Raw genomic sequence first — 25399 nt, 5'->3', positions numbered from 1 at the left:
CTGGGCTGCTCACTGGGGCACGTGGGCTTTCTCCAGTTGCAGCATGTGGGTTTCTCTAGTTGTGGAGCACAGGCTCTAGAGTGTGTAGAACTTGCAGTACGCCAGGTTCTCTGGTTGTGGCACACAGGCTCTCTAGCTGTGGCGAATGGGCTTGGTTGCCCTGCAGCGTGTGGAATCTTAGTTTCCTGACCAGGGATCACACTTGCATCCCCTGCATTGGAAGGCAGATTCTCAACCACCGGACCACCAGCCAGGTCCCTGTACATTTTAAATAGATGCAATTTACTGTCTTAATTAGACCTTAGTAAAGCTTTCTGTAATAAAAGTCAACAACAGTAGTACAAGCAGAGTATAGAGATATCTTGTACCTATTGATAAATGTAAATATTCTAAACTTACATATTAACAGAATTGGATCACATAGAAAAATGTGATCCAGTTATAGGCTGTATATAAAACACATCTAAAACAAAATTATTTAGATTGGGGTAAGATTATGGAGCATATCAAAGAAATGCAAACGAAAAGAATTGAAGTTGTCATCTTAATATGAAAAAGGATTGAATTTTGAGTAAAAAAAAAAAATGTATTAACTCAAAGAAAGTTTCTGTATAATGAAAAGGGATGCAACCCATCTGGAGGGTTGCATGGGAAGGAACATATTGTTCACTAGTAACATTTGGTATTCTGCATAGTTTTAGTTTTGGGACTTCCCAGGTAGGGCTAGTGGTAAAGAACCCACCTGCCAGTGGAGGAGCCGTAAGAGATGTGGGTTCCATCTCTGGGTTGGGAGGATCCCCTGGAGGAGAGCATGGCAAGTCATCCAGTATTCCTGCCTGGAGAATCCCATGGACAGAGGAGACTGGTGGGCTACAGTCCGTGGGGTCACAAAGAGTCAGACACGACTGAAGCGACTTAACACACACACACATGTTAGGCAATGATGTGTAACAATATCCTTTGCCTTCCAAAACAAGAATCTGGAGGACCCTATATAATTATTAAATGATCTGATAGAGATTATGAATGTTTTAGTCATAAAAATTGCTGACTAGAATAATAATTATTATTTGTTGGGGACTAGATTCTGTGCCCTTTAAAAACATCATTCAAGGTTTTCCAACAACTCTTCAATGCAGGTATTGTACTTTACAGGTTAAGAAATAGATTCAGAATATGGCCCAAGGACACACAGATAACAGAGGCCCTTCTAAGAAGTTCAGTTGATTGAGGCTTGAGGAGGAACATCCAAAACATGTATGAATGGCTTGCGTGGGGGCAGGTATACATGTTAGGTACATGTGTGTTTCCTTATACTTCAGTCATTGTCTTACTCAAAGTTTTGTATAATAGGATTGCAACCTGCATCATTCCAGCAGGCTGAACATCTTGAAAATACCAACTGCAAAAATAAATGTTGTCTTTTGAGAGTAAATATTTTCATATTTCTACATAACTGTGATGTGGCCTTATTCAACTGGTTTTATTCCGTGAAGAAAATTATATTCTTCAGCAGATGGACAAATTTTAAGGCCAATATTTCAAGGCCAAGCCTTAAAAATAAAATCCCAAGTAAAATGAAGGAAAAACTTGAACTCCCCCCAGAACTTTTCATTTTTTTTAAATGTCTTTTAAATGAGAGCTTTTGCTTTTTTCCACAATAGATAATCAATAGAATTTTGTATTTTATTTTGAGGCAAGGGTAAATTTTAGTCTTTTTATTCTTCAGTGCCCAAGGGATCATTTTGACAACTGATAAACTGCCCTACATATTAAAATAATTTTATGGTGGGTCTTTGGATATCTTAGTATAAAATCAATTTATGTCATATTCAATTTATAGCACTGGGAAGTTTGCCTGCTTATGGCAACAAATTAGACCTTGCATTTACTGGTGGCTCCCTGTAACACATAGTTTATGGTAAATACCTGTGTATCTTTGGAAACAAGATATACTTTGTTTTACCCAGTAAATGCATTATTTGTGAAAAGTATATAAATGGAATTATTGAACAATGAATTTGACTTTTTCAACCTAGTCATTTTGCAAGATTCTGTTATTTATAATTCATATTTATTAGGGTTCATTCTTTCAATTAGCTTTGTCTCCTGTGACAGGTAGCTCTTACATATGCAGATGCTTAAATATTCAGATAAGTAAATTAGATGTTGCAATAGACAAATTCACACCCATCATTTAAAGCTTTGTCCATTGACTGACTAAATACGTCTCCATAAAGTTTACCACCTTCTGTTATGAGAGACCACGGTTAGGTTTCTCTCTTCTTCTTCTAGTCTTGAGGTGTACAACAAAGAGGTGTCTCATCATTGTTTTCATTTTCACTGAAATACATGGCATTTAAAATATATTGCATCTTCATCTTTTCTTCCTGTATCCCTTCTTGCTCACATCTACTGTTCCAGAGAAAACAAACTGCTGTTCTGGTGAATGTATTTGTTAGAAGTCAGTTTCTGTCTCCTGCCAGTTGAGTGTGACCGCCGCCCCCTCCATCCTTCTCCAGAGACCACAGTGGCCTTTACTACCTAGGTAGTCAGCAGCTCTGACCTCTGCTGTGTGGGCATTGAGATGGGGGAAGTTCCAGAGTTCTGCCTTGCGCCATCAGGATTGTACCCCTTCCTTGTACCCTCCTGCTTCGTGGGAGCTGCCATGCAGCCTGTGTGGGGTGATGACTTTGAAAAGTGTGCCTTTTCAAAGTCACGACTAGAAAAGACCAGCACTGATGGTGACTAGTGCACACATGTGATTGGTAATGTAACCTGTTCATGTGTCTAGATGTGTGTCCTCTGTGGGAAAATTGCACATCTTCCCTATTTTCCAAAAGACAGGAGACAAAATAATGCAAACAGGGGACGGCACATTAGGATAGCCTAATAGGTTTATACAGACTCGGATCTGAACCTGTCCTTCATTCAGCACTTCGTGGTAAACTGGGAGGATATAAAAGTCGCTAAAGCATCTTTGCCCTGAGATACCTCTAACCTTCCTGGACCCAGGACCAGCACTTGTAAGATGACCAAACAGACACGGAGCATTTAAGTAACCTGCCTAGAGTCCCACAGCTGGTCATCAGTGAAGGCTGAAACCAGCCTGATCTGTACTTTTAGCCATGCGGTATACTGCCTGAATCGAAGACTGATTCATAAAGACAGGAGTTCCTGCCCTCAAGGTGGTTTTCTTTCCATCGGTGTAAGCGGTGTACGAGTCCCTGGGAACAGATTGCTACGAGGCACATCAGCGTGTCCCTGCCCAGCTCTCCAGCCACAGCCCTCAGTTGTCATAGTCTCTGAACTGTATCAGGTCATCTCCTGTGATTGGTACCGTGACCAAATCCAGCTTCAGTGTAATTAGGAGTGACTCCAAGTTAGAAACACATTTCTGCTCAGACATCCTCTCTGGCATCTGTGTTTGCTGGATTGATTGACCGCGTCTGCCCCAGCCCTGTGCATGCACTAGGTTCTCTGCCAAGGTTTGTGGAATAGCTCAGCGAGCCAATCCCAGACGGGCGTGGGTGTGGCCCGCTGCCAAGCTCAACGCCATTGCTTCTAACAAATAGGCTTATCATTTTGATTTATTTATTTTATGAAACACTGTTGATTTTGATGAAATCCAAGTAGGCATTTTGTGACTTTGTAATCGTAGCCGTGGTTTGGGCACTCATTTGAAATATGGCTCCTTGAAAAGATAGAATATTTTAAAGAGTATATTTATGCAAAAATAAATTATGAATTCCTTTAGCCACCTCCTCTCTTTAGAAATAGTACTCATGCATATTTTATACATAAATTGACAAGGATGGCAGAGATCTCATCTTCCCTGTAGCAATCTGAACCAGACTGATTGAGGATTTATTGCCTAATTATACTTGTCAGCTTGACATAAAAGTCATTAGTTCTGGAAAAACATGTTTTTCAAACCAGGATTATCTCTAATTAATACAGTCAATATCTAACATATATTTAAAGCTAAACAGAACAGTGATCTCTAAAGCGTGTGTTACGGACTACAGGAAAGTGATGGCTCCAAGTCCAGGTTTGTATTTGAGGAGAGACAGTGCCATGTTGTACATCATTCCCTCTGCTTTGAATACAGTGTTGTGAATGCTACTGACATTGACCCATTCTGTTGATAAATTATAAAGGTAATAACAGATGACTTCTGTGAAATGGTTAGAGTGGGTGAGTGACAAACCTAGGATCTAAATCTGGGGCCCAGAGCGTGGCTTTTTCCTCAGCATCAGAATCCACTGGCCATTGATCTCTGCAGTGTCCACACATGGTCTTATTCTCCTTTCCTAAAGATTCCCTAGAGAAGGGAATGGCCACCCACTCCACTGTTCTTGCCTAGAAAATCTGATGGACAGAGGAGCCTGATGGGCTACAGTCCATGGGGTTGGGTTGCAAAGAGTCGGACATGACTGAGTGACTAACACTTTCACTTTTCAAAGTACATGTAAACTTGGAAGCTTAGCAGGATAAACCAAGTAGTCATATTGAGACAGCCATCTGGCGTGAATATTCCCTTTTGCCCCATGTTCAGGCATGTGCTGGATTATCAGTGGATGTTGCAATGAGGCAAAGCAATGCCAGAGACCTACAGGGCAGCTACACTGTGCCCATATGTGCTGGAACCTTCTAGTACCCACCCCCCCACCTATACTGCCCCAGCACCACACAGTGGACATGGTGCTCTGGGTAGTAAAGTCACTCATCAGTTATTTCCAATATGCTACAGAGTTCACAGCAGACTTATTCATCTGCTCATAAATGTGCACTTTTCTGCTCTAAATACCAGAAGGTGTTTTTGAACAAAGAAGGTTGCATTCATTGGCCCAGTTCAGTCCTACCCCAAAACAGATTTCATTATTAAGTTTTTCCATGTCAATTAAAATGTTTCTATAGCAGTTCACCCTATCACAGAAGGTTTGTATTTATAACCAGAATGGCTGGGAAAGGTCAATGTAGTTATTTTCCATTTTATCAGTTCCTTTCTGCAATAATAGTTTTGCATAGTTATGTATTTGAATTGTACAATGGGCTGAAATATTAACTTACAAATTAGAATGAACAGTTAAAGTAGCTTAAAATAAACTTGCCTAAAACATGGCTGGGGAGCCTGTACTTAATCTACTGTGCCTTATTAAAGAGTGCCGAGTTGTGGACATTGTCTAGAAGGCTCTAGAGAACACAATCTCATGTTACGTTTCTTGGTGGGACCCAAAAGACAAACGGGTCTCTGGCTCCATGAGTAGACTATTCAGGACATTTTTAGGCTCGTCCTCATCGGATGGGTTGTTAGAGCATCTCTAACGTCTTCCCAAGATGTTTCCTTAGAAACTGAAAGACGGGATGTGGTGAACAGCATCACAGAATGTCACCAAGTTCCAACACAAGGTGCAGAGCTCTTCAGAGCAGCTCTATGAAAACTTGAGATTTATCTGGAAAAGGTTCCTTTAATGCCTAAGCCACGCCTGGTGTCTGGCCCTCTACTTTGGCAGGCAAAAACAACACTAATTCTATCTGTTCACAAGAAGAGAAACTATAGAGGCTTCTGCTGCTTTTGAAAACACACTCATTGGATTTAGTCTGATGCTGTGTGACAAAATAGCAGTAATCAGTTCTGTAGTAGTCGGCATCCTGGACGTCTTGACAAGGGGGATTATCGAACCCTTGGGTCGTTTGGTTCTGAGATACAGCAATAGAAGTATGCTGTGGATTTGAAGAAAGAGAATTTCGTTTCACTGGAAACTCAGATTCACACACATACACACACACAAATCACATCACATTCTCTTGAATAAGGCTGACTCTGGTTGAGTAAGGCATGCCCCATTGTGTACATAATATGTGTGATTTGCCAGACATCATATGGACATCATAGCTTCCTCAGTGACACCCGCAGATATCTGGGTGATGGTGGTGTGTGCAGTGTGACTCTCACTTTATTTTAACCTGATAACTGAAGATTGTCACTGTAAAAATATATATTTGTTATAGCCACAAACATGCACAAATATAGCCTCTTAATATGCACTCAGGAGCCTTTGAAGGTGCCATCAGAAACACAACCCCTGTTCTCTGTAAAGGCACTGTGCTATCTATAGCTGTCACATGCCCTGGGACACACAAATCACCTTGATGCCTTATGTGATAAGTCACATAAGACAGAAAAGATGCTCTGGCCCCAGCAGGCCATGAAAACTGATTGGTTCAGCTGCCATTAGTTGTATAGCTAACTACTGCAACACTTGGTGGCTTAGAGAAAACCATTTGATTTTGTTCATAATTTTGTGAGTCAGGAATTTAGGAAGGGCTCCTGTGAGCAGTGTCTGATCGAGGCAAGTGCTGGGACAGCTGGTACTGGAGGGTCAATATCTAGGGTGGTTCCTTCACTCACATGTCTGGGTCTTGCTTCTCCATGGCCTTTCCCCCATCATATGGCATTTCAGTCTCTGGGACTCTCCTTGTAGCTTGGACTTCCTGTAGTATGGTGGCCTCCGGGGAGTTAGGTGTCTTCTGTGGTGGCTTAGAATGCCAAGAGCAAGTGTTTGAGGGCAGCAAGGGGAAGCTACAAGCCTCCAAGTGTCATCTGTCATTTCTGCTGCATTACATTGGTCAAGGAAGTTACTACGGGCAGCCCAGATTCAAGGGAAAATGGATTAGATTACACCAGCAATCTCCAAAGCAGAAAGTCATGGGCTATAAAGGAGCTGGTTTTATTCCCCAAAACTCTTTTGGGGAATAAATCAGTTTTGTAATTACTGGTTGCCCAACAGCTACTTTGTATTTGAGGAGAAAAAGTGAAATGTCTCACATTGTTTGTTCTGCTTTGTATTTGATCTGTGCCTTAATGCAGTAAAATCAGTGAACTTGCCTTTGACTCACGGTTAAATTTTAAGTATGAGGGTAATTTGTTATTGTTTAGTTGCTAAGTCATGTCCGACTCTTTGTGACCCTGTGGACTGTAGCCCACCAGGCTCCTCTGTCCATGGGATTTCCCAGGCAAGAACACTGAAGTGGGTTGTCATTTCCTTCTCCAGTGACAGTAATAATTAACTGTATATGGACAACAGTGGCAAGAGAGGGCTGAGAGATGGCATGAAACTTTTTTTTTTTTTAATACTTATTTGGTTGCATCGAGTCTTAGTTGCAACACACGGGCTCTTTCATTGTGGTCCAGGGACTCTTGTGGCACGTGGGCTTAGTTGTTCCACAGCACGTGGGGTCTTAGTTCCCCAGCCAGAGATCAAAACTGCATTCCCTGCATTGCAAGGCTGGTTCTTAACCACTGGACCACTAGAGAAGTCCCAACATGAAGGTTTTAAGTATGATTGGTTGGAATATGGTTACTCTATTGACTGAATTAGGAAACCCAGGAGGAGACAAAGTTTGGGGTAAACAATATAATGATGCTTTTCACTGCAAGTAACAAAATACCCAACTGAAAGCACCCTAAAGCCCTTCATTTTTCTCATAGCAGGTAGTCTGGGGCAGATACATATCAGATTTGGCTCAGCTCAAAGATGTCAAGGCTCAGCTTGCTTCTCTGAATCTTTTGGACTTCCTTTCATGTTGCATGATGGCCATCTCAGCTCCAGCCATCCCTCAATCATCATTCATTTCATCTATTAACAGAAAAAGGAAACAATTCTCTCTTGACATCTTCCAACCCAGGAACTCCACACCAGATTTCTCACAAGTCCCATTGGTTAGGATCGGGTCACCTTCCATGTGCTAGCTTTAGAGGAGACTGGAAGAGCTGGTCTTTTCATTTTCAGGCTTTTTTGTAAGCAGCCAGCTCAGCTAGCAGGGTGAAAGGCATTAACCAACAATGTCTGCCTCCATGATGAATATCATTTTTTCTCCCTACACAGTTGATAAAGTCTCATTTGCTGCTGCTGCTGCTAAGTCACTTCAGTCGTGTCCGACTCCGTGCTACCCCATAGATGGAAGCCCACCAGGCTCCCCCATCCCTGGGATTCTCCAAGCAAGAACACTGGAGTGGGTTGCCATTTTCTTCTCCAATGCATGAAAGAGAAAAGTGAAAGTGAAGTCACTCAGTCGTGTCTGACTCTTAGCGACCCCATGGACTGCAGCCCACAGGCTCCTCCGTCCATGGGATTTTCCAGGCAAGAGTACTGGAGTGGGGTGCCATTGCCTTCTCCAAAGTCTCACTTAGCAGCCTTATAAGGCTTGAATTAAATGGGCTAAATTGTAATTCTAATACGTTAGTATTTTCTAGAAACCACTTGGTTTCTCTTTTACTTTGTGACTGAACCCCAATCCCACTGCTTCTTAATAGAAGATTAGATTATTTCCCTTATACTTTAAAAAATTGATTGAAAGCTCTTTGGCTTCCGTGAATACATGAATCCATCTCGTTAGGCATCTTGCAGAATTGCCTTTCTGATATCATTACATATTACATATCTTTATTCAGTTCAGTTCAATTTAGTCGCTCAGTTGTGCCCAACTCTTCACGACTCCATGGACCACAGCACACCAGGCCTCCCTGTCCATCACCAACTCCCGGAGTGTACTCAGACTCATCTCTGTTGAGTCGGTGATGCCATCCAACCATCTCATCCTCTGTCATCCCCTTCTCCTCCTGCCTTCAATCTTTCCCAGCATCAGGGCCTTTTCAAATGAGTCAGCTCTTCACATCAGGTGGCCAGAGTATTGCAGTTTCAGCTTCAACATCAGTCCTTCCAGTGAATACCCAGGACTGATTTCCTTTAGGATGGACTGGTTGGATCTCCTTGCAGTCCGAGGGACTCTCAAGAGTCTTCTTCAACACCACATATCTTTATAAGTGCCTTATAAAGGCTTGTATATAGGGCTTCTCTGGTAGCTCAGTCGGTAAAGAAACTGCCTACAGTGCAGGAGACCTGGGTTCAATCCCTGGATGAAGAAGATCCCCTAGAGAAGGAAATGGCAACCTACTCCAGTATTCTTGCCTGGAGAACCCCATGGACAGAGGAGCCTGCAGGCTACAGTCCATGGGGTCGCAAGAGTCGGACATGACTTAGTGACTAAACCACCATATATGTATATAGGGGCTTATAAGAGGAAGACAATTCTGTAGACATTGTGAACCTTTTTTTTTTTTTTAACTTTTTTGTAAAGTCTGGAGGCTTGGAGGACTCTGTCATTTAGTGGGAGTTGAACCAGGAAGACCAACCGTAGCTGTTGCCTGGATGTCAGCGGATAACTCAGCTGAGCCGAGCCTGTGACACAAGTAGGACTAAACCCAAGAAGTAAAGGTCTTCAGCTGGGAAGAAAGAGTCCTGACTCAGAAAGGGCCATGGTTTGGGCATCTGAGCAGTGCATAACTTCCTAAGCTAGATAAAGTTGGAATCCTTTATTATCTGGATCTGTAATTGTCTAATCTTTAATTGTCAAATTCTGATATTTTTTAACCTGAAAAAAATTCTCACGTAATAAATTTGAGCTGAGAGTGTCAGTGTTGGTACCTTTGCTAATGAAAGGTAAAGGAGAGGTGGAGAAGACCCAAGGAAAGACACTCCAAGTATCATCTTGAATCTGTAGCAGTTTATTCACTCATCTAACCTTCCTTGAATGCCTGCCATGCTCTCAGTGCTAGGGGTGGAGACCACAGAAGACCAGACCTGTCTTTGAGGCACTGATAGTAACCTGAGAGGGTGTCAGCCACCTTGCTTCTCCATCACAATAGAAAAACAAATATGGTAGGTCAGTATTGTCTGCCAGGCGGGTTGGTTCGGCTGGTTCCCCTTACCATTTTAAAGATCTTGGTCTCTTTATTTGAATGAATGTAGTGAAATCACAGTGTATTACAGTAACTGTGTTTGTACTGAATTCTGTTGAGTGCCAAGAGAAATCCAGCTTTACTTACTCTCCTTTCTGATATTTCAAAAATAGATCTCAAAGCAACTCAATGCCTAAGCGAAAATGTTTATTTCCAAAATACCTGACGTGATTGATTCAAGTCAGTGAATCTGTAACTTACTAGAAACTGTCTTTCTGAGACCCATATCTTAAATATTAAAATTACTGCTGAGAAAATGATACTTTTCTAACCCCAGAAAAGTTTAACGTCTCATATGCAGAGAGAAAGCAAAAACTAGTGCCAAGTTTATTAAACGGCTCTCTTACCTTCCCTTAAACCCCCAAGTCTGGCCTGACTCTAGGCTTGAATGCACAAAATCATGTGAGCCGTGATTCATGGCATCAAAGGCAAATGGCCCTCCGTTATTTCTGGGGGGCCCACTGGTGGCCAGAGGTGGCCCGGGTTTTGACTGCCCCCATTTGCTCCAAACCTCAGTCCTGGCTTAAATCCAGTCTTCTGGGGCCAACTTATCTTCATGTTTCTCCCCGCTGTAGATACAGCCTATTGGGTGGGGCTCTTTGCAGGAAGGCCTCCCCTCCCCACTCAGCACTGACAGAGGGACACCCCTGCCAGACAGGAAGTGGTTTAGGTAGGTCACAAGGATCTGAAGTTCCTCAGCCATCTCCACCACAGTGGGGAGTTCATCACCTTCTGGGACTTGTTCCACCTTGTAGGATCTCTTTTCCCACTTCTCCATCTTCCCCAAATCCAGAGACTTCCAAAACGGAGCTTGTGTTTAAAACTTTCTTAATTAAATAGTCTCAGAAAATGTATTTTCCTATGCTCAAAGCATTCACCTAAGACTGGTGATCCACATTTATAGCCACATTTGGGAAACTGGAGAAGGTCTGAAATTGCAGTTTGTCTTTAAATGGGCTCATCATTCAAGGTGTCCTGAATCAGCATTTAAAGCCTCGGGGTCCCCTCCGACAGGGGCTGGTCTAGATCTTTGGTTCCCCTGGTTTTGGTCTGTTTCCAGGTGTGGCACTGGGCTCACTCTCTCTATAAATAGCCTTATTCTCTCTCATGATAGTCTGGGTCACAGGAGTAGTTTTAGAATAAAACACTCTAGAAGAACTGGGCCAGAAGCAACTTAGGGCCTGTAAAATGCCTATTTCCAGGACTTCCCAGAGTGGCCCGGAAGCCTAGGTCATGGGGTGGGCACAGCAGGTCTTCCTGGGCGTTGATCTCCCAGCAAACTTGTAAGAAATGTTTAAATGTTAAAACTACAGCATGTTAAAAGAATAGAGTACAAACTTCAGACCGATTTCAAGGTAAAACGTTTCAAGCATGAGAAGTTTCACTTCCAGGCTACTCTGCCAGGGGCTCACATAACTCTCTTCCAGTTAAGGCAACTCTGGTTTAAGTTTGAGAAACACTGTACTTAAAGAGGGTACCATCATACAAAAATGTCCAACTTTTTTAAAGGCGTTCTGTTCCAGCATTTGTTAACTCCTTTTGCAGATAATTTGCAAACTACAGTTACTTTGTGTAGAGTATGTGCCAAAAAAGTTGAGTTGGTGTACTTACAAGTGGAAAACTTAAATGCAATAGATACTTTTTAAGGAATCCTAAAATAAGTTAGTGTATAAATAATCACCTCCTGGTTATCAGTTTTGTAACTCTGAGCTTAATAAAATATTTTAAGTGGGTTTTTTCAATTAATTATAAACATCCACTTATCTTAATTGGAAATAGTTCTTTATTAATTTGATTTTGAAAAAATGTCATGTATCAATAACCACTGATTTCATGGGACTCTGAGCAATGAAAATTTAAAATTGTATTTATTACTGGAGTTGAATAATCAAAAAAGCATTTTTTTAGATCCCTAATAATATTAAATGTGTAAATTATTATTTCTAATACTTGCATTATCTTCATGACACATGTACAACAAAACATCAGTTCAATGACGACGTTCTTGAGGGCAGCTGATTAAATAACCATGAGGTTAACCAGGCTAACTTCAAAGTTGATTTGGAATCTTATACTATTTATTACTATAAGCAATTGTATTAGTTAAATGTAAATGTTCAGAGTATATTCTCATTAATGTGCTATATATATATATATATATATGTCTAGCTACTTCCAGATGTTTAGTCTTCCTTGGCCTTCGTACAGTGTGATCATTCAATAAATGTTTAATAGATAGGCTTATTAAAGTTTTATCATATTTAATGTAAAATGTTAGAAATGAAAATAAATTAGGTTGAAGTAGAATGGACAGTGTAATTGAAATAATGTGGAGTAGAATTTAAATAAACCTCTTTTGTTAGCTTGGAATTTAAAAGTATGTGACCACACTTAAGATGTAGTGAAATATATCATTATGGAGGAAAAAGGAACAATATTGTATTATTGGTTTCTAGAACAATATTGTATTATTGGTTTCTAGATTCACTAAACCAAAGACTATTATGTTTAGTCTAGTCTAAAAATAGAGGTGATAAAACTAACTTAGCTACGTTTTTTTATTAACTCAAAAACTATCCGGCTTAAGCAACTGCTTATACAAGATTTAAATAAGATGAAGATCAGCGTATAATTATCATTGGCTAAAATAGTGCATTAGTATATGGAAGTTTTAGTAGAATATTTACTTTTTTTCAATGATTGTTTTACTCTCATTATAATCCCTATCATATAGGAAAAATACCATTACACAATGTTGTTGAGTTACCTGTTTCATTGTGAAATAAATTAAGAAATTTTAAATCATGTTAGTCTGAAAAATTCTATTACTAAGTTAAGGTAACATGGAGAAAGTGTATGTTTTTCTAGGGCTGTGATTAAATCAGGGCTTGGAAACTAGTAAATTGACTTTGATTTGACTTAAGTAAAATATTGTTCCTATTAGAGATGAATATTTGGTAAATCCAGTCTTGTGACTGTTGACTCTTCGGTAATTCAGGGCATAGCAGGATCAGGCTCTGGTCTTTAGGAAACCATGAGCTTGTGCTGGGTTTTGCTGATAGAGTGATGTCTCTTAATTATAAGCAGAACTGTGATAAGTTGTTGAAATTTTAATGAATTTTTGTATATTTTTCTTTCACTATCAGGCTATCAGCTGCAAAGGTCAACACAGTATATCGTACACTCTGTCAAGGAATCAGACTGTGGTGGTTGAGTACACACATGATAAAGATACGGATATGTTTCAGGTAACATCTTTCTTTTTTCATGGAAATTTTTACCACATTTTTCCTTCAATTCTTCATTTTGAAACATAGTCAGAACTCCTGGCACAATAGTGTTTGGTGATGTCCAAGGGGAAAAAGGTGAAGATAATATTAAAATTATTCCTCTTTGGTTTTCAAAAGACTAAGAAAACAGTTCTAAAATTGCAAAAAGAAATTGTAAAGACTACATTCTCAGATCTCAGTGCAATAGAGACTCTAAAAACAAGAACAGAGACTTTTAGAGCCAGCTGTATTGAAGGATAGCCAATTAATAATGTTGTGATAGTTTCAGGTGGATGGCAAAGGACTCAATTGTCCATATACATATACATGGGCTTCCCTGGTGGCTCAGATGGTAAAGAATCCACCTGCAGTGCTGGAAACCTGGGTTTGATCCCTGGGTTGGGAAGATCCCCTGGAGGAGGGCATGGCAACCACTCCAGTATTCTTGCCTGTAGAATCCCCATGGACAGAGGAGCCTGGCAGGCTACAGTCCATGGGGTGGCAAAGAGTTGGACACAGTTGAGCAACTAAGCACATATGTTATATATACATCTTTTCTCCCCCAAATTTTACTCCCATCCAGGCTGCCTCATAACACTGAGGATAGTTCCCTATGCTGTATACAGTGGGTCCTTGTTGGTTATCCATTTTAAATATAGCAGTGTGTACATGTTGATCCCAAGCTCTGTTAACTATCCATTCCCCTCCCATCCTTCCCCCTTAGTAACCGTAAGTTTGTTCTTTAAGTCTTATTTGTAAATAAGTTCATTTGTATCATTTTTTTAGATTCCACATATATCGCTTCTCGGCCTTTTGGCTAAGATCAAGTGTAGATGCCACATATAACCGATATCATACGATACTTTTCCTTCTCTACCTGACTTACTTCACTCAGTACAACAATCTCTGGGTCCATCCATGTTGCTGCAAATAGCATTATTTCATTCTTCTTAATGGCTGAGTAATATTCCATTGTATATATGTACTACATCTTCTTTATCCAATTCTTTGTCGATGGACATTTAAGTTCCTTCCATGTCTGTTGTAACCAGTGCTGCAATGAACACTGGGGTGCATGTATCCTTTCAGACCATGTTTTTCTCTGGATATACACCCAAGAGTGGGACTACAGGGTCATATAGTAGCTCTATTTTTAGTTTTTTAAGGAACCCTCATACTCTATCCATAATGGCTGTACCAATTTGCATTCCTACCAACAATACTAGAGGTTTCCCTTTTCTCCATGCCCTCTCTAGCATTTATTGTTTGTGGATTTTTTGATGATAGCTGTTTTGACTGGCGTGAGATATCTCAGTGTACATAAATGATTTACATTTACCTAATAATTAGCAATGTTGAACATCTTTTCATGCGCCTCTTGGCCGTCTGTATGACTTCTTTGGAGAAATGTCTATTTAGGTCCTCCGCCTGCTTTTTGAGTGGATTGTTTATTGATTCTCACTAAATCACATCATTGCTTTGTCACCAAAAGAGCAAATGTCAGCATTTTCATATTATTATAAAACCAATTTTGGCTTCAAGGACCTGGGCCCCTTGAAAAGGTCTTGAAGACCCTCAGAGGTTCATGGACCACACTGAGAAATACCAAATTTTACTATACTAACCTCTTAATTTTATAACTGAGAAATTTGTATCTTTGGAAAGAAAGAACTTAACCTTAACTGGGCAAAAATAGTATTGGTGGCAGAACGCAGATTTAAGTCTCCTCAGTTCTCCGTTCTCTACATAATACCTACTCAACTGCTTTAAATAAGGCATGGTAATTCAACAAAAATTTATAGATTTATTAAGAAAACGTAACTCATTTGTTATTTTTACTGAAATAATCTCATTCCTTTTGCAGACAAACTGGACATACTGGAGATTAATGTCAGATTAATCTGAGTAGAGTTAAGCAACTCTTAGAAGGCCCTAAAAAAAAAATCAAGCTTAATTTTTTTCCCCCTTTTAACAAGTATATGTGTCTAAATTCTACCACTGACAGAAATCACTGAGCAAAAGCATTGCAGCATTCATATTTCTCAAGTATGGACCTTGTTGCTGAGGGCTGTTCAGCCACTACCCATTGAAATGATTTGTAGGTTAACTGAATGTTTAAAAGCAGAACATCAGAATGAATCAAGAACGGGCCTTTTACTGCATTTCCAATAGTGGACTCAGATAATAGGCTCAGAAGTCAAAAATATTATTGTCTGAAAAAGTCAAACCTAGATCTAAATTTAAGAAATTAGTTAAGACTGATAAAATATGTTACTATAGTCAGAATAAGATCTTAGTCATTATTTTCTAGAATAAGGGTAAATAAAGCAACAAGAAATGAGCATCGGTATTGAGAAAGTAGAATATAAAGAATACAGTTTAGAAAAGGAATCAAAGGCAGTGATGAAATGTCTTACAGAGCCCCTAAAAGGGAAGACAGTGATGCCAGATACATTCTGATCATGGGGGTAAGGAAACTGGCCAGGTCCTGAAACCAGTGTTAGAAACCAGAGAGGGAAATGACCACAAAGTTTCATATGCTTCACACCTAAGTGCTGCAACGTCTTGTGTTTTCATGGGGCTTTTTGTTTTTTTATTTGGTTTATAGTAGTTCTAGATAGTAACATTTCATTAGCATCTATGTAGTTGAAAAAAAATGTTAGACTGTTTTAAAATTATTTCCTAAAACATTATACATGTGTGTGCATGTTTGTGTATGTGGCTCACCAGGTTCAAGCTCACTGTCATAACCGTCCATTAATGAGTTTTATTTCTTGAGCACCTACTACGTGTCAGATCCTCATCTAGTCACTGGAGGTGGACAGGTAAGGCTCCCTCTCATGGAACCTAGATTCTGGAGTAGACGGAGAGACACAGAGAAGCAAGCACTACAGCAGGGCCAAGGCCCCACAGCAGAGTGGAGGAGGAAGGAAGTGGTGTGAGATGAACTCAGAGAGGTAGGCAGAGGCCAAGAGGGTAAGGGGATTTTAGGCCAAGTAAAGAGTTGGAGTTTTGGGGAAACTGTTGGAGAATTTTTTTAACAAGGAACAGATAAAATTCTACTTCCATTTGGTTAAGATATCTGCAAGGACTGTCCAGAGAAGAATGTAGGAGGCAAGTGTGAAAACAGGGAGAAAGATTGGAGGCTGAGGTGATGCAAACCAAGAAAGAGCTGATGACAGCTAGAGCTAAGGTGGGGAAATGTGGAAGGACTGAAGATGTGTTTGGAGGAAGAGTTGATAGAATTTACATGAGGTTAAACATGAGCGTGGAGAAATTGAAGAATCAAGGGTGACTCGTGGGTGTTGATTTTTAGCTTGAGCAAACTGGGTGCCAGTCACTAGGGCTTGAAGAGGATTCAGGTTCTGTTGGAAACATGTTATATTTGAGATGTTTCTTAGATATCCACATGGAGATCATATATGCTAGTCTGAAGCAAAGAGATTGATCAGGATTTGGGAGCTAATAAATGGGATTTGATGAGATAACCTGGGGAGAGAACAGAAAGAGAAAGGGGCTGTTTACCAACTAGCCTGGAAGGGTTTCATTAACTTAATACCAGGTACAGATGTACCGGGACATGCTGAGTGTAAGCCCTGGAAACGTCAGCAAGCAGGGTTTCAGTGGAGCCAGGCCTGCTGAGAGCATGATGATGGAGTGGCTCTGGAGTGGGTTACAGGATGAGTAAGGAAACAGAGGTAGTAACTAGTGACAAGTTTTTCAGGAAGTATTACCAGTAGAAAGAATCAGAGAAATGGAGCTCTAGTTTGAGAATTGCTTTCCAACAAAGGAAAGCATTTTTTAAAATGAGAGACTAGTCTAGAACAGTGCTATTCAGGCTGCTTAGCCAAGCAGCGAAACTTCAAGGATGAGGTGAGTGAGGAAGTTGGGAAGGAATGCATTTGGAAATTTGTAATAGTGGTTTGACATTCCTGAAACATCCAAGTGGATAATCAATTTTCTAATACTGATTTTTGTTATATTTTGAAAAGATATTAAGTGACAGGTTGAAATTTTAAAAGCAAACCAAAAAAACGAATCCTTTACCTCACAGTCCCAGAATTTGAGAAGCTCCAGAATGTTTGATGGCTGACCATATGATCCAGTTAGGAGAGAAATGGGTGATTCAGCAGAGCAAGGGGCCAACATCAGGAGCAAAATCCTTGCGAAGGGCAGAATACTGGGCTGCCTAGCACCCATGGAGAGATAGGTTGTGGATAGGAGCAGCAATAGCTCATCCTAGTAATAGGAGGGAAGTGAGAAAATAAGGTTACATATGCAGGGGCACAGGTAGGATTGATTTGTCCAGAGAAGATGAAGGAAGCCCTTTCAGGTGTTTCTATACCATTTTACCTGTACTGACTTTGATTGACAACCAGGCAAACCCAAACTTTTCTCATATCCATACACAACTGAAAGTGCCATATGATGCTGTGTGTATCAGTCAGCAGCAGGGAGAAAAATTCCCCTTGTGCCTACTATATGAATATAAAATGGAATTCAAATACATCATGGCTGGTCCACATGAATAACCTTAAAATAATGTAGAATGGATCCAACAGTCAGAGAAAGGACAGGCTCCAAGTCTTCCACATTAGGTGAGTTTTCATTAGGAAAGTGGCCTAGTCCTCCCACCTCTGGCAGCATGAGGTTTGTGTCCTAAAGTATAGAAATATACTAACACTCTACAAGTTAGATTTAAGTGGAAGGGAACTGATAAATATTAAATGACCACTCAGGTAAGTATCCTGACTTGAAATAATTGATCCTAGCAGTATGTTCCAGTTGGAATAAAATGTCATGTTTTACAGGCAATTTCAGTTAATTCATCAAGACATTAATTTAATACATGGGGAATGGCCTTTCTTGAAGACAGTAATCTCTGTAGACAAGGAACAGTTGTGTGACGCTGTGCTGGAGTGTGGTTTTAGCTTTGAGCTTTTAACAGAGCGTGAGATATCTTTGCCCTCTTCCACGGAGGTGACAGAAATTAGGTCATGGCCTGTGTCTTTGTGAGAGCTCGGGGGTTCGTGTGATGACCTGGCAGTTTTAGAACTTTTCACATTTTACTCCTGAGCTTCAATGGAATAGAGGTTCAGGACAGATAGATTTGTTTCTGAGTTTGGCATAGTCTCCTGTGTACTTTCCTATATTTGTAAAATATTTTGCAGTGTATCTGTTACTTTTCTAATTAAAAAAACTAAAGTGAAATCAAACAGCAAGACAAATGTTGTATAATATCAATTATATGTAAAATATGAAAAGAATTCAGAAACATAAAAATGGAAATTAGAATGGGAGTTACAGGGGGTTCAGGATTGGGAGATGCTGGTCAAACACTGCAGGCTTCCAACTGTGAGATGAGGAAGTTCTGAGTATGTAATATACAGCATGGTAATCATAGTTAATAATACTGTATTATAAACTTGAAAGTAGCTAAGGAGAGTAGTTTAAAAAAAAAAAAAAGCCTGAAAAAATCAGAGCAATCTGAATCAGTAGAGCTTCTGAGTTACACATCCAGCTTTTCAGTGAATCTAGCAGAGGGAAGATTCTGCAACTTGAGAAAGATGAATCGTAAAGTTTATAATCTAAATTTTATGTTGCACTTTGTAAAAAGGTGTATGTTTTCTAAACCTGAAATCCATATGTTTAGGATAAATGCATCTATTTAAGTTTCAGTGAACCCGGTGGTTTAGTTTATTCCAGGAACATTTTAATAGGACAAGAAATTAAGCATTGTTTAAAAAAAAAAAAAAAGAGAAAATAGATGTCTGTTTTTCTGTTTTTTACAATGCTTATGCTTTAGAGAGAATTTTGAGATCAGGATAAAGATACCTAGGAAATTGAATTCGGGGGCCTTATATATGTATGTACCTTGGAGCTCCGTGTGTTCCTTCCATTGACAGCTTCAGAATCAGAGTCACTGCCTTTAGGAGAGAACATTAATATCATGTTTAACAAGATATTGTTTACATATAAATTATTTTAAGACATATCTTTGGCATATATAACATTTATTACTGTTTCATAGTTAGAGATTCATAGAACATCATTACATAGACAATTTAGTATTTTGACATGAGGACTTCCTTACCTGTAACAAATATTTCGCAGGACACAGCAGTACCTGTCTTATTTGGATTTAGTGAATATGAAAAGCTTTGTTGGAACTCTTAAGATCATGCTAATGAAATATATTCTTTCTGGCAGCATTTAAACTTACCAAGGAAGTAAGCCAATAAAATATTATTGTCAGCTTTATACATCTTGCCAGGATAATTCTTTAAAAATTCAAAATTGAACTGTTGTGACCAGCATTTTTAAACCTTTCATATGACTGTATCTCAAGCTTTGGGTTGACTTGTGTAGCCTTTTACACCGTTCTAACTTACGCGGAGGAAGGGAAATAGGCACTGGGTCTCTTAAGTCTGGGGTAGGGCTGTGCCATGAGTCACAGGTGGGTTCACTCAGTGTAAAAAACCAGGCCCTGGGGTCTGCAGCCTGGCAAGAGTAGGGGAAATAGGGCTTTAGTTTGCTGGCTGCCTTTAAAATCTTGGGTTTTTTTTTTTTTTTTTCACTTGGAAATACAAGAGGGGAAAAAGGAATGATTTTCTATGATAGTAATAAATTATGTTTCTACCTGATCATACACCTGTTTGGGGTGAGATATGTTTTCTTCCAGAATAGAAAATGGAGCTTTTTTCTTAACATTTAAAATCTGATGGTTGGTTACCATAACACCTCCCTTAAACAAGAGAAGGAGCAGACTTAAAATTTTTATTCTAACCTTCCTAGTAGAGATAATGAATATTAAAGGATCCTGAACACTTATTTCATGTGATGAATATGGTGACATATTTTTGGATATGAGTGGATCATGAGTTATAATTTGATTTATTTAGGTGGGCAGATCAACAGAAAGCCCTATCGACTTCGTCGTTACAGACACAATTTCTGGCAGTCAGAACAATGATGAAGCACAGATTACACAGAGCACCATATCTAGGTTTGCCTGCAGGATAGTCTGTGACAGGAACGAACCTTACACAGCACGAATATTCGCAGCTGGATTCGACTCTTCCAAAAACATATTTCTTGGAGTAAGTACTATTAATTAGTACATTGTTTCTAGAAAAACACCCATTATCATCATATATATAACATTTAATTGTGGCCAGAATATTTGCTTTGCAAAATGCTTCTGGTTTTAGATTTTGAAATTTTCATTTTCATGAAAAACTTATTAAAAAGCTGAAAATAACTGTCACTACTTGTTATATTTGCCATATTAACTATAAAATATGGAGTGACTTCTTAAAGTATGTATATTACCACATATAACGTATGGTAGATTTAAGGGGATTTATTTCAGAAGGAAAAACAAATGATCAGATCTAGATAATGGGGGTTCAAAAGAAAATGTTGTTCATTCATTCAAAAATTTGTTAGTTTACTTTGTTCAATACTGGGAATTACAGACGTGATATCACAAAGAACAAAACAAAGCTAAAAGACTAAAAATATCTCTCTTCATACTGTCCATGTAAATAAAAAACCCACACTTGTAGTGACTATCCAGTTTTAATATAGTCCCTTTTTGAATCAAGGTATTTTTTCAGGGGGTAAAAAGCTCTCTTAAGATGGCCTAAATGGTAATAAAAAAGGGTCATCCCATATTACAAGAAATGCCTAGGAAGGCCAGCTGCAAGGTTGGTTGATCCAGTGATTGTGTAATGTCAGGGGAGCCAGATTTATCCCATCTTGCCCTCTGGGCACACCAGTTTCCTCAGACGAGGTCCTGGTGTGGATGAGATGGCTCCTGTACTTCCACACCCTCCCCACTCCCCGCAGCATGACAACTTGCTGAAGAAGGGGAGCAAGGGCCATATTTCTTCCTGGTCTCTCTTTGAAGAGCAAAGAAACCTTTACAGGAAGCTTCCCAGAAGACTCACTTAGGTCTCATTGGCCAGAACTCAGTCATACGCCCACCCCTAAACCAGTCATAAGTGGCTTACCTTAATCAAATTTACCCAAGTCCTGTGAACACTATCTGGCTCTGTCCCCAAGAAAGAATGGCCAGGTGTCCAATCTGCCGTTATATCCAGTCACTTGTGCCTTCCACCTTTGATGATGTAAACACTGATCCGTATGAAAACAAAACATAGTGGCCACAACCTGTTGGCCTGATGTATTTTGAAATTTTGTTTGTTGAATGAAAAATTTTCACTTCCTTCTAGTACTTACCTGATAACGAGTTCATACAAAACATTTTTAGATAATAGGATGAAAGCACTGCACAAATAGAACTGAAGAATACATACTGGATTCCTGAAATCACCTGGGGTTGTGGGGGTAGGGGGAATGTGGTTCGAAAAAGAATCTCTGAGGTAGAGGCCCAGACATTAGGTTTTCTTTTGTAAAAGCCCAAGATAAATATAATCTGTCTCCAGTGATAAATCATTCATCTATTCTTACACTTCTTTCATTTTCTCAGACTAATTGCCTATTTTATCCTTCTGATTATTAGCTTTAAATAGAGAATGAAAATTGCTCACTTCCCTCCCCTCTGCCCTTACCCAATATTTTGGAGAGATTCTAGAACCTTTTTGTGTTGAACATCATCTTTTCTGTGGTATGCTTTCCAGGAAAAGGCAGCGAAGTGGAAAAACCCCGACGGCCACATGGATGGGCTCACGACCAATGGTGTCCTGGTGATGCATCCGAGAGGTGGCTTCACTGAGGAGTCCCAGCCCGGGGTCTGGCGTGAGATCTCTGTCTGTGGAGACGTGTATACCTTGAGAGAGACCAGGTCTGCACAGCAAAGGGGAAAGCTGGTAAGTGGACTTCACACAAAAAAATGCATGAAACTACAAACACATAACTTGAACACTGTCATTTTTCTCCCCAGAAATTCAAAATCTTTGTCTAGGTCTTAGGGTTGTGTTCCATTGACCCAGGAGAGTAGGGATTTTCTCCGAAAATAAGAAGGAAATGGCCTTATTCACTATCATGATTAAGCTTTTCCAATAGTGGAAGAAAATTACCTTTTGTTCCTAACTACATTAAAAGCATAATTCTATTGTTATACTTCACCATTGAATTCTGTTTAAATTCACTTTAAGAAAAATGAACTTATTCTTAGTGTAAAACTTTACTAATTTGGAAAAATCCTGAGCAGTCTAAAACTAATTAGTGAAAATTATGAATTACAGAATTATTTACTAGACTTTCTGGGGACAAAAAAGATAATTAAGTTAGCTTTTTTTTTCTTGTTCATAATAAGAAATTATAGTTCCCTATATAATTCAAAGTCATAATTACAGTTTTACTTGAAATAGTTCACATAGTACATTGACTTGGCATGTTAATATTTTTTCTATAAATATTACTGCTTATCCAAAATGCCCTAGAGCTGTTGGGTTTTTAACCCTTTCTTCTATGGAGAATCATTTTAATACCTTAAATAGTAAGTTTTGGGTTTCTCATACTGCCATGGCCGTGTGGTACAGCACTAAAAGGTTCTTAGTAAATTTTCCACTCCAGTACTTTTAATTAATTGTTGTGTAGAAACTAGAACCAGAGAGAACAAGTGTTTTCTTTCAAACTACCAGGGAAATAATAATATAAATAATAGAGGATGTGATCTAGTTCACAGAGAAAGATGATATTTCTAAGACAGAAAAAAGATGGGGGATTTTACAAAGCTGGTTTGCTATTCTCTACTGGATGTTTGTTTTTAGGGGATAGTTATTTTTATTACTTGTTTACACCATTATTCAGCTGCAGGTATAGCTTCTGCCTTTTGTGATAAAATCCCAATCTTGGAGCATTATGACTAAAAGTGAAAAACGCTTTCTATGAAAGCCAAACAGATTCAATAAACTTTGCTGAAATATGTTTCAAGAGATTGTAAATAGGAAAGAGGATGTAAAATCTGTTTTCCAGAAAAAGTTTTGATCATAGGCTAATTCTACACAAAACTGGTTTAGGATGGTGAAATGAGTTATTGATCATTATAATAGCAATAGTAAGTAATCAGTGTATGTTTGCTGGGTGCAGACACTGCATTAAATGAGCTAATGTCTCAGAAATGTTAATCTGCACACCAGCCTTGTCAGGGAAGTGGAATTATCCCTGTTTTATGGATGAGGAAGACATAGCATAAAGAGGTTGAATATTGCCCAGTCACAGAGTTAGAAGGTGGCAGCAAATGGGATTTTAAATCAGGAGGACCTGAGTTTAAGTTTGAACTCCTGGCTTCTACTCAGTACCATCTTGTAGGGAATCATACTTGGTTGGCACCATCACCCTGGGCAGGTAGAAAGCATACACTGGTGTCCAGGAGGGCACAGCACAGGATGAGTTTCTTGCCAACTCTCATTCATGTATTTTGTTCAGAGATAGTTGTTACTTTTACATGCTCTGAGAGGGAAGACATGCTGCTGTTGGAGCAGTTACTGCATGTTAACAGTTCTGAAGTCAAGCCATGGTTCCAGGTCCTGATTTGCCACGTCGCTTATATGCACGTAACTGGAACAATACTAGTACCTACCCTTTAGAATTACTGAGAGAACTGAGTAAGAATGAAGCAGTGCTACACCCAGTCCCGAATTAGTTGCCATGACTAAGCAGGAGCTAAGGGCTGGGAATCTGATAATGACCGGGATGTCCAGGGCTCTGCCCTCAAATTGTGGAGTCTGGAAAATGTTACAGGCGAGGCCACAAATCATTAGCATATTTTGCGATTGGCACAGTCAGAAGAAAGTACTGGAAGGCACAGGAGTCTCTCAGAGGAACACCTATCCTAGACATAGGAGTCAAGAATATGTGGAAAATAAGAGACCATAGACTTAAAAGTTACGTTATTTACCAAGAACTGCCCTGCAGGAAGAAAAAAGGTTGTTCACCCTGGCTAAGGGGGCGGAGACAAGATGGTAGAGTGGAAGAATATGAGCTCACCTCTTTGTATGAAAAGTGAAAATCACAATGAACTGTTAAACAGTCATCAACCAAAAAAACAACCCACCAGAACCTACCACAAAAGATATCCTACATCCAGTAAAAAGGGAAGAGGCCCCATTGGAGTGGTAGAAGGGGCACAGTAGTAATAAAATCAAATCCAATACCCACTGGGTGGATGTCCCACAAACTAGAAAATAATTATATCACACAGGTTCTCCCACAAGAGACCTCTGAGCCACACATTAGGCTCCCCAGCCTGGGGTTCTGGCAATAGGAGGAGCCGTAAGGGGCAACTATGGCTCACTGTGGGGACAAAGACACTGGCAGTGGTAGTTCTGAGGAGTATTCATTGGTGTGAGCCCTCCTGGAGGCTGCCATTTTTTTCATGAAAACCTAGCCCCACCCAACAGCCTGTAGGCTCCATTGCTGGGATGCCAAACCACCAACAGGGTGGGAGCACAGCCCTCCTCAGTAGGAGACAGGCTGCTTAAAGTCTCCTGAACACATAGCTGCCTGCTCAACATATCCCTTGACATGACCCTGTCCACCAGAGGGATAAAACCCAGCTCCACCCAGCAGTGGGCAGGAAGCAGTCCCTCCCACTAGGAATCCTGCACAAGCCTCTAAGACCAGCCTCATTCACCAGGGGGTAGATTGCAGAAACAAGAACTACAACCTTGCATCTTTCAGAATAGACACTGCAATCACAGAAAGCTATACAAAATGAGATGCCAGATGGAGAAACATACCCTAGACAAAGGAACAGATAAAATCCCAGAAGAACAACTAAGTGAAGTGGAGATCTACCCAAAAGCAATTCAGAGTAATGTTAGTAAAGATGATCCGGGGATCTCAGAAAAAGAATGGAAGCACACACTAAGAAGATAAAAGAAATGTTTGACAAAGACCTAAAACAGAAGAACAATACAATAACTGAAATGAAAAATACAATAGAAGGAATCAGTAGAATAACTGAGGCAGAAAAATGAATAAATGAGCAGGAAGACAGAATGGTAGAAATCACTGCTGTGGGACAGAATAAAAGAAGAAAAAGAAATGAGGACAATCTAAGAGACCTCCAGGACAAAATTAGGTGCACCAACATTCACATTATAGGGGTCCCAGATGGAGAAGAGAAATGACTTGAGAAAATATTTGAAGAGATAGTAGCTGAAAACTTCCCTATCCTGGGAAAGGAAACAGTCACCTAAGTCCAGGAAGCACGGAAGTCCCAGGTAGAATAAACCCAGAGAGACATGCCAAGATACATAGAAATCAAACTGACAAAAATTAAAGACAAAATATTGATATTTACCTTGAATATAAATGGATTTAAATGTATCTAACCAAAAGACACAGACTG

General features: G+C 39.7%; 1 protein-coding gene across 4 annotated transcripts in view; it reads left to right on the top strand.

Moving 5' to 3' along the window:
* The window catches only part of PELI2 (pellino E3 ubiquitin protein ligase family member 2), a 202226-nt gene that overhangs the window by 162767 nt on the left and 14060 nt on the right, over positions 1–25399 (top strand). For 3 of the 4 annotated variants that reach the window (XM_043918931.1, XM_043918930.1, XM_043918929.1), the window contains exons 3-5: positions 12952–13053; positions 19977–20174; positions 21720–21908. In XM_043918931.1, the coding sequence (XP_043774866.1) occupies positions 12952–13053; positions 19977–20174; positions 21720–21908 (489 nt within the window). The remainder of the gene's footprint in view (positions 1–12951; positions 13054–19976; positions 20175–21719; positions 21909–25399) is intronic. The other variant, XM_043918932.1, reaches the window with a different exon arrangement.

Source organism: Cervus elaphus, chromosome 12, assembly GCF_910594005.1.
Source record: "Cervus elaphus chromosome 12, mCerEla1.1, whole genome shotgun sequence".
NCBI lineage: Eukaryota > Metazoa > Chordata > Mammalia > Artiodactyla > Cervidae > Cervus > Cervus elaphus.
This window is presented reverse-complemented; position numbering and strand designations above follow the sequence as displayed.